General features: G+C 42.5%; 1 protein-coding gene across 6 annotated transcripts in view; it reads left to right on the forward strand.

Annotated features, from left to right (window-relative positions):
• ELF2 (E74 like ETS transcription factor 2) overlaps nucleotides 1-14,517 on the forward strand; it is a 34,251-nt gene extending 19,734 nt beyond the window's left edge. For 5 of the 6 annotated variants that reach the window (XM_068188062.1, XM_068188064.1, XM_068188067.1 and 2 more), the window contains 6 exons: nucleotides 7,332-7,445; nucleotides 8,411-8,584; nucleotides 9,542-9,628; nucleotides 11,658-11,850; nucleotides 12,232-12,585; nucleotides 12,811-14,517. In XM_068188062.1, the coding sequence (XP_068044163.1) occupies nucleotides 7,332-7,445; nucleotides 8,411-8,584; nucleotides 9,542-9,628; nucleotides 11,658-11,850; nucleotides 12,232-12,585; nucleotides 12,811-13,438 (1,550 nt within the window). In that variant the 3' untranslated portion in view covers nucleotides 13,439-14,517. Of the gene's footprint in view, nucleotides 1-523; nucleotides 677-7,331; nucleotides 7,446-8,410; nucleotides 8,585-9,541; nucleotides 9,629-11,657; nucleotides 11,851-12,231; nucleotides 12,586-12,810 lie in introns of those variants that run through there. The other variant, XM_068188065.1, reaches the window with a different exon arrangement.
• The last annotated feature ends 4,268 nt before the right edge of the window (nucleotides 14,518-18,785 follow it).

The following is an 18,785-nucleotide window of genomic DNA, read 5'->3' on the forward strand; positions in this document are numbered from 1 at the left end:
TTTTTCGCCCCACAAGTCTTTTCAGAGATGAAGGATGGACGGGACCTCTGGCTAACTGGAATAAGCCCTGTTACTCTAACGGAGATAAGGTGGATTGAAGGCACGGAGCTTTTCTGGCAAGTTGTTACTAACATAGGCGCCCCAGGGACTTGTCAAGGAGAAATCTTGTTAATGCGTCAGCGGTCGCCTCGGTGAGGACTGTCCGGCTTATACCGGTAGGCGGTTTGCCCCGGTCAGAAAGCGTCCCCGGGGCACGGAGGTGCGGATGGCCGAGGGCTGGGAGAGATGGAGCGGAAGGTGTGCGGGGCCGGCCGGGCTGCGCTGCGTCCTTGCCCTCGGGCGCCTCCGGAGCCGTGCGGGGAAGCGCTGCCTGCACCGCGGGGCGGCCGGCGGCTCCCCCCGCCCGCGGGCGGCCCCGCGCTGCGGCGGGAGCCGGCGCGGCACTTCCTGTCTGGGGCGGGCAGCGGAAGGACCGCGCGCGCCGCCCCGCAGGAAGCGCTCCCGCCGCCGCGCGCCGTGGCGGTGAGCGCTCCGCCCGCCCGCGGGAGCGCGCCTCGCCGCCGGCCGCTGCGCGCGCCCGCCCGTCCGTCAATGTGAAGCCGCTCCGGCAGCGTAAACATGGCGGCGTCCGTGCATGAGGGGCCCACGAACCAGCTCGACCTCCTCATTCGGGCCGGTGAGCTGCGCCGCACCGGGCCGACGCGGGGCGGGAGCGGGGACGGGCCAGGGTGGAGGGAAGACGCGGCGCACGTCGCGCTCCGGCGGCGAGCGGGAGGCAACGGAGGGCAATCAGGAAGTGATCACCTTGGTAGCGGCCGGCCCGCGGCACTTGTCTCCCGGCGCGGGCGGCACCGCCGGGAGTTGCGGCGGGGCGCGCGGAGGAGTTTAGCGGGGGTTCGGAGGCTGGGGCGAGAACCAGGAAGTGCGCGAGGCTGTTGTCCTCCCGCCTTTCCCGGCCCTCTCCTCGCTCCGAGCGCTGCCGCCACGCTGTCTCAGCGGGCAGGCCGAGTGCCGCCGCGCACCGCACGCAGGGCCGCGGCCCGGCCTCCCCGGGCACCGCACCCCCGCGCGCGTCCCCCGCTATTCCGGTGCCTGCCCCCCGTGCCCTTTTAAACTCCGCTCTGGCGGCGGGGCGGGAGGAGGCGCCGCCGGCAGGGCCGCGGCCCCACGTGTGCGGCGCGGGGGGGCGGTGGCGCCCCCTCCCCCACGCGCGCCGCGTAGCGGAAGCGGCGCGTTCCCCCGGGGCCCCGCGCGGGGGAGGGGCCGCCGCCGCCGGCGGGTGGGGGGCGCCGGCCGCCAATGGGCGCGCGGCGGGCGCGGGAGTGGCGGCGCGGCGCTGGAGGCGCGCGCGGCACCGGAGGGAAGCCGACTGTAAACACGGAAGTGGCCGCGCCGCCGCCGCACGTGGCCGCACCTGCCTGCGGGCGCCCCCGACGGGCGGGGGAAGGGCGGGAGGATGCGCCGTCCTGGGCCGGGCCGTTCCTCCGGGCAGCCCCGCGGCCGCGGCGGGCTGAGGAGGAGCGAGGCGGCGGGAATTCCGTTGTCCGCCGCCGGCCCCTGCAGGTGCCGCGCTTTCTCTGGCCGCTTCTCCGCACCGTCAGATCTTGCAGCCCCCGGGCCGAGCCGCTGCCGGGGCATGGGCCGTTTACCCGAGGCTGTAGCGCCTTTTCGGGGTTGTGTTCAGAGTCCTGCGTGGTTTGGCCTCTTTCCGTTTCGTTATATCTGTCTGACAACAGGATACTCCAGTGATCGCGGGATTTGTTTTAAAGTGTGGTAAAGCCCCGGAGAATGAGCAAGGTTACAACTGACCCAAACCTCAAATGCCGTGTCAAGCATTCAGCTCTCCACCGAAGTTGTACTAGATCTGGTTTTATTTTTGCCTTTACAGCGTAAAGGTCAACTTCTAAAAGCAGTCCTTGGAACCATAAACAGTACAGTGTATGGCATTATAGGTAATGAACTGTGCAGTAGCTGCACATGAATTTTCAGAGAGAGTCAAGCTTAATACCGGCTTTGCATTGACATGGCAGTGGGTTTTTACAGGCCTAAAGATATACTCTGTCGTTTATCAGTGCATTAAGATATGCTTTCAGAAAGGGCCAGGTCACATAATCATCATCGTTTATTTTACTTAATGTGGAAAAATACCCAGGATTTTTTCAGAGGAGGGTGACCCACACCCCAGACATGATAAAAATCCCCGCTACAAAGCAGTGAAGAACTGTTCTGCTGCATAACAGAAGGGGAGTAGGTCCTAAGCATTTTGACACTTGGGTCTAGGATGGAGCAGTAGCTTGACTTTGCCAGTAGAACAGCTTTCATTTCTGCAGCTCTCACTACTGCAGATTTCAGTGAGTTGTTTTTTACTTTTGATTGTCCGTGAATAGAGAACGTTGAAGTAGTTGATCGTTGTGTCAACACCTTAAGTCACTGTAACTAGATTGCTTGAGAGTGAGCCCTTAGATAAATGATGAATGACCTTTGCATTGCTCTTTTTGATGTCTTTTGTCATTACTGGTCTCATTAGCCAAACCAATTTCATTCCTTTTTTCCCATATTTGTATTGCAGTGATACCTACGCATGTCTAGTGTTCCCGTCATCATACTATCAATACACCATATCTGTTTACTTAGTTTTGTATGTCGATACCACATGGATTTAAGTGAGGAATTCTTTATCCTAAGGGTTTATAATAATTACATGTTGCTTTTTCCCATGGCTGCTGGTTTCAGTGTTGACAAAACTTCAGTGTTTAGTAACTGTGGGAAGTAAGACGGACCAAAATTGTTACTGCTTAGTGTTATCTTAATTGCCAGTTGTAAGAACAACTCCTAAATGACTTTACAAAGATATGTTTTGGCTTTGTAGTTAATATTTCTGTCAATATTGGGCTGATAACATATGGCTCACAGTGAAACAAGTGTTTTGAGATGGTTGCTCTCATCTTTGTTTTGATTTGCCTTTATGCAGTGGGTTAGGCATCATCCTTAAATTGTGTGCAACTGAGAGTCTCAAACAGAGGCAGGCTTAGGGAAATATTGAAAAACCCAAGAAATTGGTTTTTGTTCTCTGAATAAATGTCCGTCATAAAACAAGCAGTAAACTGAAGAATGCTTTCTTTTCCAGTCAAGTTTTGCATACAGAAAGATTCCTGGGGATTACCTATAGAGGCAATTCAACTGCTTTTAATTAAGATGTCATTTAAGCACTGTTACTAACTTCCACTGCTGTTTTAAAATGCTGAAATAAAACAAACACGTAAATGCCAGTAAACTTTAATGAGGTTTGTTTGTGTATAGGTAATCACCCTTTACTGAATTCCATGCTTGGAATTGTGAATTCTTCATTAAAATATTGTTTTGGTTGCCTGATAATATTAAAGAGTAGGCTGTTGCAGGTGCTACAGTTAAGTGTTGGCCTTGTAAAAGCAGACGTTGATAGCACTTCAGGTTAAAGCGGGGGGTGTGGGGCTGTAGTGCAGTGCAAAAGTGTACCATTTTGAAAATTTCAGTCCATTTTTTCAGTCTCATAAATTGCTTTCATTAATTTTGTTAGCCTTGTGTTAAAAGAGGGGGGGGCATTGTTACCAAATGAATATGTTGCCATTTTTTTCTGTAAATCCAAAGTACAGCTCTTTCAGACTTAATTACCATGGTTAGTATTTCGTAACAGCTGTTGAGAACCTTGAATAATCTACTATACACACTATTTGGGTAGAAAGTGGAGTTAGCAAACATTAGGCCAACAGTGAAGATAGACATCAACTAGCCTTGTTATCTATTTACACTTTAGATCTGAATTTGTTTCCTGAGTTTTTTTTTCCTAAAAATAGATCAAAAATTTTAAATTAAATATTCTAAAATAATGTGCCAAGGACTCATTCTTTCATAAAAGCAGTAAGATGAGATTTGATCTTAAAGAATGGAAGATAAGTGGTGGTCTTAGCTCTGATGTTTTCTAGATCAGTAAATGGCAGTTCTCATGTTACTCAGTTACCAAAGTATGGAAAATTTACTTCCATCCACATAAACTACTTTGCTTCATTTGGGCAAGTGACAGTTCTTTCTGAAATGATTGTATAATATAACAGACCTACATCTTGTATTGTTTGAAACAATACAGTCTATTTTAGTTTTGGGGTCTTGCATATAGTTGATAGCATAAATATAATAGAAATAGAATTGGGCATTTTTAGAGAAATGGGCGATACACTTCAGTCTTTGGTTAGAAATGTGATACTTGTGTAGCAAAGTCGTGGAAAATTGTCTTTTTTAATTGTGGAATCCTACTCCTTTTGTTTTGCTTTTCCACCCATCTTTTTTTGTGAGAACTGTTGTGATACAAGTGTAATTTAGTTGATGACACTTGATCTAGTCATTTGCAAGAAGAGCCGCTTGTTTTTTTCTTGTCCCACCCCTTCTCTGAGAGAGCCTGTTCCCCCACTTCACCTTTTATCTCTTTTTTTAGCGGTTTTGGGGCATCATGTCTTCTGTCTGAGCACTCTGACATGCTGTCTTCTGTTAGACATTTTCTAGCATGTCAGGAAGATATTTTACATAAATTTGTGTTAGGATACAAATTTCTCCTTTTTTCTTCCCACTGTGTTGGTGCAGTAAACATTCCCTGTGAGGAAATGCAAGCTCCTGGTGTTCACTGGGTAGACAAAAGCCTCTAAGATGAAAACCATGTACTGGGTAAAGGAGAATTAGTTATCTGGGAGGACTTGAAACTTGGTAATAGAACTGAATTTAGTAAATGTTTTCATAGCTGTCCTTTTGGCAATCTTAGATTACTTTGTTAACTGTCTTGATAGACAGACAGCATGTGTTGTTCAGCCAAAGCCAGAAGTGTTGCTATTTTTTGCTTGATTTTTTTTTAGGTGACAGTTTTAGTGGAGTCCCAAGTAGCTCCCATTGGAAAAGCATCTGTGAAGTGTGTCTTTTCAAGAGTCAGAGGCTTTTGTGGAGTAGATAGTGTATTTTTATTGGAAATTGAAGGGTTGCTTAGGGCTCCTTTGCTCTGCTGTTACAGTTTTGCAGTCTTAGTCCCTAATGCTGGTTGTATTTCCTCTTCCTCAACTTTGATCTTTCAGCAGAATATCCTAGTACTGGAAAAGTACATAGATGGCTATCTGCTGTCTTTCTTGCCTGGTTCCTGCCCTCTGCTAAGTACCTCTTGGTTGTGATGCAGCATCTAAACTGTTTTCTGTAGGAAAATTTTGTATACTTTTAAGCATTTAGGAGGAAATTTGTCAAATGAGTTTGAATTTCTTTACAAAACTCCTTTGTATACTGAACCTAATGGCACAGAAGCAGCTATCTGATTGGAGAAGCTTTGCTGACATGCTTTGAATCTTATTGCATGCATTAGAATAATAACACATTAAATACTGATTTGGACTTTCTAATTTCAGTAGTGTTGTAGAATTTATACATTTTTTATCAACTGTCTGAATATTGTTCCTGTATTCTGATAATCAGTGAAAATGAAAATTTTTATCAGGTAGATGAGGGAAACTTAGTAATCAAATTCTGTGCAACTGAAACTTTTATTTAGAAAGAGAAATGTTTAGTCAGAGGGTTTCCTGCTCCAGGAGGGCTGGTCTGTTACAGTGCAGGTGGTCAGCCTCTGACTTTGGATATGCCCAAACAGCTGCTTGGGAAGGAAACACTTGGCCAAGCATGGGGAGCATGCAGGGTTTGCAGCTGGGGAAATGGCTCATGGTGCATAGTTTGTGCTGGTTGCCATTGGTTATCCAAGAAACAGTGCGAAATAAAGACCCTTTCCTGATTTTCCTGTGCTCTTAGGTAAGCTTCTATTGTTCGCAGCCTGGGGTGAAGCAGTGTTGGAATGTCAGCTTTAACAGGCATCTACTGTTCCAAAAGATAAAGCTCTCTAAATAGCATCGCAGGCCATAGCTAATAGGCTGTGGTGGGAATCCCATCAGCCAGTCAGCAGGTGAGCAGCAGGCTGGTTCAGGAAGAACTTTGTCACCTGTAGTTTTGCGTTTATGCATCTTCCACATTTCATCCACTTTCAGCTTCTGGTTGATGTGGTTAATCTGCTGGGTAGTAGGTTGTTCAAGTTTTTAATCCCCGCATTTGAAAAAAACCTGCAATGTGCTGGTGAGCCTGCAGGGAATCTGTGTGTATCTGGTGTTTCCTTAAGTCAGAAGCAACTCTGGCATTACGTTTCCCTGCTTTTCACTAAACAAACCTTGAGTTGTTTCTGCTTTCAGTAACAGCATACGTGCCTTGAAGTTTTTGTAGAGAATTATTCCGAAATCCTCTTTAGTTCTGTGATACTAGAGATAGGTGACTCTGCCTAGGCTAAAGATAGATCTCCTGGTTGCTGGCTGCCTTGCTGGAGTGGTTCAGCTTAGAGCAGATGGCCATAAATGGAAAGAGCAACTGAAGAGAGACAGCTACCTTGGCCAGAGTGTGGATAATGGGCAACAGGTGTTTCTGCAGTCACCGCTTTTCAAAACCTTTACAAGGGCGAGGAATATGGAGTTAGCTGTGCATAGAATTGTAGTTCTACATGGTACACTGGGTTTTTTCAGTGTTCCTGCTGGGTTCAGGGTGCTGTGACCTGCACTGTATCAAACTTAACTGTGCTCTCTTGAAGTTGCATTATTTTTGATTAATTAGTTTTCCTGAACTTTCAGAACTTGAAAAAAGAACTGTTTTTATCTTCTTCCCTTAGTTTTTGCATAAAGCACGCCCTTAATACTGTTTGTTGTGCTTTGTGGTTTTTTTAACAACCAACCTGCTAAAATGAACTCAAAATTATTTTTAATGTCAGACATCAAAACAGGATGTATGTTTTGGAAACTAGTCTTGTATTTACATATATATATGTATATATACATAGACATGTATATGTATATATTTATCCAATAGACTGAAAATTTGAAGACGTGACCTTTAGATTTTAATGGGATAATAGTTGGATATGGTACTACTTCTCTGTTCCTCTGCAGTAATTTGTAATCATTAATTTGTAATCATCCTAATTGCAACCTGTTTTTTCTGATTAATTTGAAGGCAGAAGACAAATCTCAGTCTCTTTCTGTAAGCTCTTGAACTCCTCATGGAAATGAGTAGCTTTCTTGTGAACCAGAAATCTTGTCTAGGAACTGACAGTGTCAGTTCTGCTTGTCTTATGTCTTCCCTAAATATTTCTGTTGACAGGCAGGTATAAAAGGTGTGAAGACATCTGATAATCTTGTGTTTTTCATGTTAAAGATTGAGAAGTATAGTTGTACAGGGATACATGTGGACTTCTATAAGTAACCTGTTCTCATAACTTTTTTTGTATCCTTCTGCAGTAGAAGCATCAGTTCATGGCAGTAATGTGCACTGCAGAGATAAGACAATTGAAGCTGCAGAGGCCTTGCTTCATATGGAGTCTCCTACCTGCCTGAGAGATGCCAGGAGTCCTGGTATGTCAGCCACAGTCTACTCTGGGAGCCATTTCTCCTTCTACTAATCAGTAAAACAAGCAAAACGGGAAACCTGTTTCTGTGGAGAGCTATATGCTGTTTAAAACATTTGCCTGCATATTTAAAAACTACTGATTTGTTGGAGTTTTACGTGATTTCTCCACCCTGCAACAAGTACACTTACAAATTAAATCATTTATCTGAGAGGGGTTGTTGGGAAGAGATAGCTGAGTAATGACATATTTAAAATTAATCTTTCCCCCTAAACATAATGGAATACTTTTTCACAGTGCAGGTGACAGAGCTGTGGCACAGATTGACCAGAAGAGGCCATGGAGACTCCATCCTTGGAAATATTAAAATGTACAGGATCCTGGGCAACCAGCTCTAGGTGGCACAGGTTGAGCAGGGAGTTGGACCAGGTCCGCTTCTAACCCCAGCCATTCTGGGTTCTGTGAATCTGACATTTTAAATTGCTGAAATAAAGAGTTATTTTAAGGGAAAAGTGTTTCTATTCATCTTTCTATTTTAGAAAGAATACCCAAAAACTGTGTGTTGCAAAGTGTTACCAGTCTGAAAAACCAAACCTTAATGTTGATTAATGTCTGATGTCCCTTCTGAAGTTACTTAATATATGTTGGATGAAATAATGGTCAAACTGAAATGCAAAAGCTACAAAATAGGAAGTAGAGATCAGAGTAATGATCAAAGATGAAGGTCTAATTTGTTTAAATTAAAGTTGAGTTTAGTTCTGAAGAATATTGGTGGCGGTACTTGTTTTTGCCTAAAGCTACTGACAAGTGTGCATGTTTTAGGGAACTGGATTGATTTTCAAGGTGACAGGATTTTGGAGCAGAACCTTACTACACTGTTGCATATGCTTTCTTTAAAATAATTTTATGTAAGATACATTAAAATAATCAGGTAGAAACTTAATCAGATATTCTTTTTTTCTTCTCTTGTAGTGGAAGTTTTTGTCCCTCCTTGTGTGTCCACACCAGAATTTATCCATGCAGCCATGAGACCTGATGTGATCACAGAAACTGTGGTGGAAGTATCAACAGAGGAATCTGAACAAATGGATGTATCTCCTGTTCCAACTTCCCCTGATATCCATGAACCAATGAAAAAGAAAAAGGGTACATATGGCTTTTCATAGGAGCAATCTCAAAAATTTACTTCTGTTGTCCACTGCCGTGGATGGTGCAGTTGATACAGGGGAGGATGGATTGGATGGTCTGATCTCTTTGCTCATACAAACAGATTGATGGGAGACTGAAATGTGAGTTCTTAGAAACATGGGTCTGCATCAAGAAAAAAGAGGGAGCAGGAGAATGGGCTTTGACAAGCCATAAAGGAAGATGGTTTCTGTGTTGTGTATTTTAGCACAAGTGGAGGAAGGATAGAGTATTCAAAGAGGACTTTTGTGGTAGGTTGCCACTGCTGTCTGAAATGTGGGTGTATTTGGTGAGACAGTAGACTTGGGGTTTATGCAATGAAGCAATAAGGTAAATACTAACTTAAATATATAAATCAGTTTACAAAATCATCATAAGATCTTTGTGAAATTTTTATCTTTCCTGCCTAATTGGCATGTCTTGGAGGAGAAACAATTCAGAAGAGTGTTTGATTTCTAAGCATTGTGCTATCACATGAGAAGTTGGCACCTGGTAAGGTTGCTGTCTCTGGTCTAGCAGTTTTGTTAGAGGCATCAATACAATTTAGGAACATTGATTGAATAGAGTTTCCAGATATGCTGAGATGGAATATTTTTACTTGTAATTTAGAGGGAAACAAATGCAATGTAGTGATAAAATGATACAAATCCAAGATCTGTGAGTCTTAGAATTAATAAAAATGCACATTAACTTGTCTGCAATTGAGTTAAATCTGCCTATGAAGTAAGCAACTAAATGATAATTACACTGGATGTGCAGTAGTAATCTAAGAATTAGAGTATTTTTAGATTATCCTTACCTGTAGCGAGGAAACAGCAGGGGGGGAAATATACAAACTGCTTTTTTCAGCAAAGGCAAACTATAAAATTTTACTCTGCATATGATTAATACTTCTTTTTCCCCATGTATTATGTGCAGCTGGCCGTAAACCCAAGACCCAGCAATCAGCTTTATCTGATGGGTCTCCAGATCTAGGTATAAAGAAGAAACCTAGAGAAGGCAAAGGTATATTTTTCCATTCATTGTGTCTTTAAAAATTAGCAGTGTATCATGGGAAATGCCCATATCTTTAAAAATGTGATTGATGAGATTGTATTGACTTCATTAAAGTTTTATTCAATGTCTTTAAATTTGTTTGTACAACATCTAGTGCAAGGATGCATGCTCTAGGGGTCTCCTCTAGTACTCTCCACAGTTAATAGCTTTCTCATTTTTTATTTGCTTTACTTTGTTGTTATTGACTTGTGATGTCTTTTGTGTTGTGTATCAACTTAGTGCTACACACATAATTTATTAAGCTACTGCTGTAAGACTTGCTTTCAAGTAGAGGCAGCATTTGAGCATTTAGAAAGGTGATGGTTAGAAGTAAAGGTAATAAGATTGCAAATAAGATTTCTTAGTTAATTGACAAACTTCAGTGGAATATATTCCTTGACCAATAGGTTCAGTTTAGTTTAAGGAGAAAAACAAATGATGTGGTGATGTGTTTCTGTATTGGTTGAATGGAGAATTGGTGCAGAAGAGTTCTAGTTTCCTAATGTTTCTCCTGATAAATAGAGGTTCCTTTCTTGGACTCCACGCCCCTTCTATTCATTCAGCAAGAACACAGACTGGGACATTTGCTCACAGGTTACCTTTGGGGTGGTGTGCAGTGTATCAGCTCTTCCCTGGCTACAGGTGAAAAACCTGGATCTTGCCTCCACTTGGTGCACTGAAAGTTGTTCTGAGATGTTGCTATGGCTGGGAGTGACAAAGGTTAGTGACGTGGAGTAGCAACATGCTGGCTGAAAGTGTGCACTGGTCAGCTCCACTATTATTTTGACATTTGTTTGAAAGCAAGATCTCTGCTGTTTACGTAATTCCTTATCTGGCTACAGCTCCTGAGTCGTCATGTTTGTCAATAGGGCAAGGAAGAGTGGGACTGACTTCATGGAGATGTTTGCTCATGGAAACCAGTGCAAACATTAATTAAACTTCCCTGCAGTGCCCACAGTTGTTTTAGATTTGGTGTAGCAATGGACTTCAGTGGAGATGACAGATTTTCTATCTGCTGTATTTAAAAATACAACTTGTTTAATTATTTCCTTTTTCTGTAGTCTTCTTAAATCCTTACCTTTCTTTCTATTTCAGATTTTAGTATTACAGCTTTCTCTTACCTGAGCAGTACTTTCCAGTTGTCCCAGGTCCTAGTTTCCTGGACAAATAATTTGAAAAAGGAGGCCTGAATTTCTTTCTGTTCTCCTTTTTGTGCTGGTGAATTCAGCTCTATAGCTTCTTGTTTTATAAAGTGGGAGATGGTATTGCTCTGTGGTTTTCAAGAGATTTTTTAGCTTTCTTTTAAATTTATTTTATTTCTATGGCCCTTTCTAATGACCTACATATGTCTCTTGTTCTGATGAAATATCTCATTCCGTATTTTATACTACAACTGGAATAAATTAATTTTTTTTCTTATGTCCTGCAAAATATTTTGTTGACTGGATTTAACTTTTGTTACTTATTTTAAAAAATCACTTGCAAAGGTAGACTATTTCATATGCAGCATGTTTTTGGAAAATCAGGAATTATTCTACAGTTTAGTACTATCAGAGTTAAGTCATGGAGGAGGAGAGATGATTGTACACATTTGGAAAGGGATCCATTGTTGGCATTCCTTCCTTTGTGCATTCTGGGTACTTTCTGGTGCAAAGTGAGGCAGCTGTAAATCTGATTTAATTGGGTCCTACAGTTTATTTCTTATCTTGAAGTTCCTGTTTGCTTTCTAATCATGAAGCCCACTTATATTTTTGCAAAAACTCTGTTTCTGACCTACAGCATTTGGTGGTCGACCTAGACATTCTCTTTCTAAGGAGTAAAACCCCAGGGATTAGTTCCCTAAAATTGAGGATTAAAAACTTCATTAAACTTAACAGAGTGAATGAATATGTGCAGGTTACATCCTCTGTGTAACATTGCTTGTAACACACGTCATATGGAGAAGTTTCTGTTGTCTTTAAACATGGTTTTCTAACACAAAAATGCTTTCTGATGATAGGAAATACAACGTACTTATGGGAATTCCTGTTGGACCTCCTTCAGGACAAAAATACATGTCCTCGATATATTAAATGGACTCAGAGAGAGAAAGGAATCTTTAAACTTGTGGATTCAAAAGCTGTCTCCAAACTCTGGGGAAAACACAAAAACAAACCTGACATGAACTATGAGACGATGGGAAGAGCTCTGAGGTAAAAACTCTTAGATCCTTAAGTTATCTACTACAGTTTAAAATCTGATTCTTAATTTTGCCCGTAGAAAGATAAAGGTTCTGAAATTTTAAAAACTTTGCCCTTTTGCAGATTTAGCTTTCAGTCTTGCAGTCCTTGTAACTTTTTATGATACCAGTAATTTTGCAATTTTAATTCCTGAAGTATGTATTTGAAAAGTAAGGTTTTTTTCAGGTAGATCCTTCAGATAATTTGCCAGTGTGTTCTAACAGCTTATTTCCATACCTTCTTCCATTGTAGATTTTACTGTAATTACTTCAGGTTTTCTTGTTAGCACAGAATGAGGTTTTCTTTAAAATCTGTGACTGTGTTGCTTACTACTAAATTGTACTTTCCTTGCAGATACTACTATCAAAGAGGAATTCTGGCAAAAGTTGAGGGACAGAGGCTTGTGTATCAGTTTAAGGAGATGCCAAAAAATATAGTTGTCATAGATGATGACAAAAGTGAGTCCTGCAATGAAGATTTGTCAATGCCTACAGATGAAAAATCCCTGGAAAGAGTGTCTTTATCTGCAGAAAACCTTTTAAAAGCAGCAACCTCTGCACGTGGAGGAAAAAATTCCTCTCAGTTAAGCTGTAACAGAACAGAAAAAGCAGTCACCAGAGTTGTGAATATTGCCTCACCAGCTCATGACACATCCTCATCTCATCCTTCTACTACCACTGCTACTGTCCCAGCAACAACAGCTCCCAGGTTTGTGTTAATGGGGCTGTTAAATTTCCAAAATCCTATCTCTAGATGTGCAGAAGGTTTGGGGTTGGGTTTTTTGCTTGCTGGTTTGGCTTTTTCATTTTTTTGTTCTGGTTTGGTTTGGGTTTTTAGAAGTTAAAAACCTGTCTCTCTTAGAACTGTCTGTCCTTGTTGTCATCTGTAGTGGTGCCCTGTGTTTTGGCCTAAACACACACATTTATTTTGTAGGACTGTTCGTGTGGCGATGCAAGTGCCCGTCGTCATGACCTCTCTGGGACAGAAAATCTCAACTGTGGCAGTGCAGTCAGTAAATGCCGGGTCACCGTTAATAACCAACACAAGTCCAACCACAGCAACAACTCCAAAGGTAGTAATCCAGACAATCCCTACTGTGATGCCAACCTCTGCTGAAAATGGAGACAAAATCACAATGCAGCCTACCAAAATCATCACGATCCCTGCCACGCAACTCACGCAGTGTCAGTTGCAAACAAAAACGGGCCTGTCTGGGTCAGGAAGTATCAACATTGTGGGAGCCCCATTGGCTGTTAGAGCACTAACCCCCGTGTCCATAGCTCATGGGACACCAGTAATGAGACTGTCGGTTCCTGCTCAGCAGGCCTCTGGCCAGACTCCTCCCAGGGTGATTAGTGCAGTTCTCAAAGGTCCAGAAGTTAAATCAGACACAGCCGCTTTGAAACAGGAATGTGAAGTGAAAACACTGCAGCTGGTAAAAGAGGAGAAGCCAGCGGAGGGAGGCAAGACTGTAACCCACGTAGTGGTCGTTAGTACACCCTCAGCTATTGCCCTTCCTGTAACAGTGAAAACAGAAGGAATCATCACGTGTGAAAAATGAAGAATAGGTTTCTTCCAGCATGGACTTTTAACTGTTACGGTTTTGAATATACTGACATAATTGGGGGAGGGATGTGAATGCCACCACCAAGTCATAAAGGAGTTTTGGAATGTCAATAAACATGCATATGTTGAAGACTTACTGGAAAAAAAATTATTTTCCCGTGTTTCAGTGGGAACTAAACCACAGTGATACGCTGATAAAAACTGCCTCTTCAGTTGGGAAACAACTGAACCTATGGAGAAGGAAAGAGAGAGGGACTGAAAAGGGACCAAACAATTTCACTACGCTACCGGTTACCAAGTTACACTAAGACCTGAAACACTAAGAGAGAGCTGTGTGAGAGGTTTGCCTTGGTTTTTAGTTTTCAGGGGGAGAGGAAAATCTCGTTACACAAATGGCAAATCTGATGCATTTTATGTGCATACCAGCGATTACTACTGTGTGCCCACAGTACTCAACTGGTGCTATGTGAAAATCTATGCTACTAGGTATTGTAGGAAGTGAAATAAAGGAGATTAAAGAGCTTCTAAAAGAAGACAGAGACCTAGAGGGATTTTTGTATCATACAGCTTAAGCAGATTCAAATTGAAAGCCTTAGACTGATTTTCAGTTATCTTTCTTGAAATAAGCTAATGGCTTGTTTGTGTAAAGCTTTTTTATTAAAACAAATTTTTTAAAAACCTTGTACCTAGCACAGTATTGTTATAGAGTTACATGTAACATATTTTGTATGGTAGTTAAAAGTCTGTCTAAATTTCTTAATCATGGACAAAGTAGCAGCAGGTTTTCTGCCTTCTGCTGTACCATGCCTGTTTCTCTCACTTAGCCTTGACATCTGTGCATACATTTCAGTTTCAGCTCTACTCTCACTTCAAAGGTCACGCCCAGCATGAGCTTTTGTCAGGTAGTTCTAAACCTGTAAATTTTTTTAGTTGAAGTTAAGAGGGAAGTACCAGTGTTCAGAACGAACTATAATAGTTTGTATATTCAACATTTGAAGTATATTCTATTTTGTTGTACTCTTGTTTCAAAGTGTATTCAAGTAGGTTTTAATGAAATACAGAAAGAAAATTTAATGGTGTTTGGTGTGCTGTTTATTTTTTCCTTCTCCTTTCTGCTAACCTGTTAACCTTCTTTTCCTATTTGAAATCTTCCAGGCATTCATCCTAATATAGACAATACAGTATGAAATTTTGGGACTCCTACCTGCTTCAAAGGGTTGATCAGCTCTCTCACTTATTTGTTTAAATACCTGTGAAGCTTGCTGTAGCTGGTGAGGTAACTTCTGGCAGGGGTCTAGTTCTTAGATGTTTTCAGGATGGTGAGCGTGCACATGAGCTCTGTGAGCTACCTAACTGCTCCGCCAGCTATACCAGATATTGGCTCCATATTTCCAGTCCATGTGCATGGCTTGAAGTGTAGCTTAGCCTGGTCCAGGGGCACCACACTGGCACATCAGGCTGTGGGTAGTCAGGTGCCCAATGGACCCCCAGTTCCTAGTGATAGACCCTGAAAAGTCTTCAAGGCAGGAACTTGGGTAATCTTGAAGTTTAATTCAAGTCTAAATTATCATCTAACTTCATGCCTGGAGGAGCAATTTTAACAGCTGTCTGGAACTGAGGTCTTTTGTAATGCTGAAAGACACCAGAATTAAATACTTTGCATGCTGAGAACCAAGGCCCATTCTTCCTTTCAACTGGTAAGAAGAGTGGAAATAGCTCCACACAGCCAGGCCAGCACTGGGGGGACTATGAAAAACTTCTGGAAAAACTGTTCTTTTTCATCCTCTTGAGCAGGGAAGTGGAGTTTCAGAACAAAATGAAGCTGAAGCAGATAAAAAAGATTGCTGCTTATATAAGGCAGCAATCCCTTCCATTTGCAGCAATCCAAAGAATCAAAAGTTCTTACATGTGAACTGTGTTTCTGGCATGGCGTAGTGGACTAAGACCCCTCACACAAGGAAATGGAGAGAGAAGATGACTTTTTTCCTAATAAAGAGGTAGGAAAAGGAAGTAGGGGAAGTTGGGCAATCACTCAGTTAATTTGGTAGTCTGAGAGGCAGTAACGTTCTCTGCAAAGGGAAATGGAGCAGTGTACAGAGAGGCAGGTGGTACAAATCTGAGCCAAAAGCCAAGAAGAGAGAAGCAAGTGTTTTTAAACGTGCTGTTGTAAGTCTAGTCTGTAAGAAACCCTATTCTAAATGGCTGTTACTTGATTGTATCTGAAAGAAATGCTGTATCTCAGTATGAAATATCTATGTTGAGTATTTGTAATTAAGACCTTTCCAACACCTAATTTAGATACACTGGAAGTCAAATGGGGACAAACTATCTTCCTGGAAATAGATAAGGATCTCCAGCTGATGACCTTCTTGTAATGCCAAGACTTCATTATGTAATGGCAAAAACTAGAGGAATGAATGCAGCCAGCTCCACTCCTGGTGGGGTAGACAGCTCGTAGCCAGCTCTGAGACACTGCCGGTGCTGCGTCTTGCCATGGAACCGGCGATGGCCCTCTGGCTCTCTCCTCTGGCCACCAGTGAGTGGCACATGATACTGGCTGCCAGAGGACACTCACCTGAAGTTCATGAAGTGCTGTGAGAATCCCAGTCTGTGTGAGGATGCGCTGATGTAATTGAAATGGAAAGAGGACTTGACCTGATTCTGTAAATAAGTATGTTTTTAGTGGTGGTATTGCAGCATGTGACCTCAGGATGAGGGAGCTTTGGTCAGGTTTGTAACATCTGAAACAGATGAAAGGAACACTAGAATATTCAAATGGTTAGTGTCTAGCTATACTCCCAGGCTTTTGAATTCCCATTGGAAAACCTTTTGTTTTGTACATGTGTGAAAGCGGGATTCCCTTTTACATCTGAATCTGGTGGTTCATGTAGAAGGGTCCAGGCTTAACTCATCCTTGGCAAGCAGTAACTTGTAGATGTGTGGGTAGAATGAAACTTGTGTGAAGTGAGTATGCTTTATACAGAAGGCATTGAGACATACACACTGATTGGTACCACTGATTTTGCAGATAAAAAATATTTTTATTTTTCAAACCCACTGTTTTAACTTATAGAATGAAAAGGGTGATGCTGTGTAATCCACAGGGGAAAAAAACATCTCAACTGTGAGTTGCAACTCAGGATAAATATCTGAGTATCAAAAATAAGAAAAGTCAAAAGGGGAATTCCATTCCAGAGACAACTGTGTTTGTTAGCTCTCTCTTGCACATCTTTCCCAGTGAAGGGGTCTGGCCCTTGACACATCTCAAGTTGTCTGGATAAAGTGTGCTGGAGGGAAGCCTGAGCTCTTGGGATCCTCTTGCTAATTGATTTCATCAGCTTTAGGGTTTTGGAGAGTTACATCTGAGGTGATCAGGGATGAGTGAGCCAGGGGCAGTCAGAAGTTGAGGAGAAAATGGAGAGGTGCTTGAAGCCTCAAGTTGGTACTCAGCATGACATGTGCAGCAGGGATCTCAGCTACATGTGAAGATCGTTACTGCCAGAACACACTAAGTGCAATTCTGCCTTGTAGAGACAGTTCAAATAGCATGTGTTAAGCTTATTAGGAAGATCCAAATGACACTATGTATTTGGAATCTAACTGTTCTCCAGGAGAGAGAGTGTTTTAATAAGCTTGCAACAGCTTCTGCCTCTCAGCAAATTAAACAAGTGGGTCATTTCTTCCTGCAGCTTGCTTGAGAGTGAGGAAAAAGTGTCACTGCTAAAGCTAAGGCACGCTTTATTCAAGATGAAAGCAAGGGATCTGTGTAGCCTTTCTTTAGCCTTGGTGTGCTTATAAGGCATACCTTCATAAGAAGAGCTTGGAAGACATTTTTTATTGTTAAGAGTCATACTGCTACACAGGAAAAAAAAATCCTTTCTGCTTCTTCTGAAAAATATTTAGTGTAGTGATATTTATAGCTGGCAGAAGTATTTCAGTGCTGCAGGCTTGTCTCTTGCTGCACAAAACAAAGCAAGAGCAACAATCCATTTAAGCTTTCCAAAAGAGTCTGTCTGCAAAATAAATTATAGCATGTACTGGAATAAAAGGGTGAAGCTGTCTGAGAACTTACTAGTTAATTTCTGTGGCCTGTCTACTTTTTTATTAAAATCCAGCAGAAAGGGTTCAACATTGTGCTGTAGCAGGGATTTTCTGAGTAGGACAGTATTAAGGATTGCCTTGAGATGGGAAGAGTCCCCAGCATTTTCAGTTATTCCACCTTGTCTTCAAAATTACCCTTTAAGGAGTTGAAGCAGCAAACATCTACTGTAACATGTCCAGGATGAAAGAAGAATCCCAGCCCTTTCCACTTCAGAAGAGGTTCTGCAGTGCTGGCAGTATCTGGCAGTGGATGGCAGTACAAATCATGTTCTTTCTCAACAGTTTGATTTCTTGTTTAAGAGAATTAGTGTTGCAAGCAAGGGTATGAATTAAAATGTCTTAAGAATCATACAGATACCATATACTCCACTATTACAATGGGAATTCGGCAGCTGTGACAGTTCAGTTCTTGCTGGTAAAAAGCCTTCCACAGTCAGGTCTGTGGCTCTGTGCTCTGGCAGTGGGAATGGTGCCACACTGATGGACATCTTGACTGGCCTGAGGAAAATGGAACTGCTTATACAAAAGTGAAATGAAATCATGGAGCGATTTCATTTTTGATGGGAGTAGTGGGGTGGTTATTGGTTTAGTTTGTTTTTAAATATAGACCTAATCTTTGCTCTCAAGTCAGGGCTTTCTACCACAAGTATAGTTTCTTCCAGAGAAAGAAAACTGCCAAAAGGAGTCTGGATGGAAGCTCCAGCTTCTAGTGTGAGTTTCTTGTGGTAGGTGAGCAAGGGTTTGACCTACTAAAGATACCATCTTATAGGTCTACATTGTGGTGTTGATTTTAGAAGTGTTTAGCTGCAGATGACTACTACAGATGTTAATTAACAGGCACTTGTATCATTGCTCCTCCCTGCAAGACCATTTGAGGGAAGGTCTTAAGAGAAAATAACTGTAAAGGAGAAGCACTGCATCTAACTCCCTCTGCACAACTGAGGGCAGCCAGCACCCTAAAAAGGAAGCTGTCAGTGTCTAGTTGGTATGAAACATGGCAGCAACACTCAAAGGTCTGTCTTTTTGTGGGGCATTGAGAGTGTTGCATCTCTTGCCCACAATCTCCCTCAAGAGTGCCACCCTTCTGGCTTCCAGGGACACAATTTGCTCTGAAATTCTAGCCAAAGGAGGTGCTGGCATGTTGCATATGCCTGGTAAGCATATTCACCAAGGCCATGTCTCCTTGGTTGTAAAATCCTTTCCTTTGGGCAAAGTCAAATCCACACAAATCCCAGGCTGGC

The sequence above is a fragment of the Anomalospiza imberbis genome, chromosome 4 (assembly GCF_031753505.1).
Source record: "Anomalospiza imberbis isolate Cuckoo-Finch-1a 21T00152 chromosome 4, ASM3175350v1, whole genome shotgun sequence".
Classification (NCBI taxonomy): domain Eukaryota; kingdom Metazoa; phylum Chordata; class Aves; order Passeriformes; family Viduidae; genus Anomalospiza; species Anomalospiza imberbis.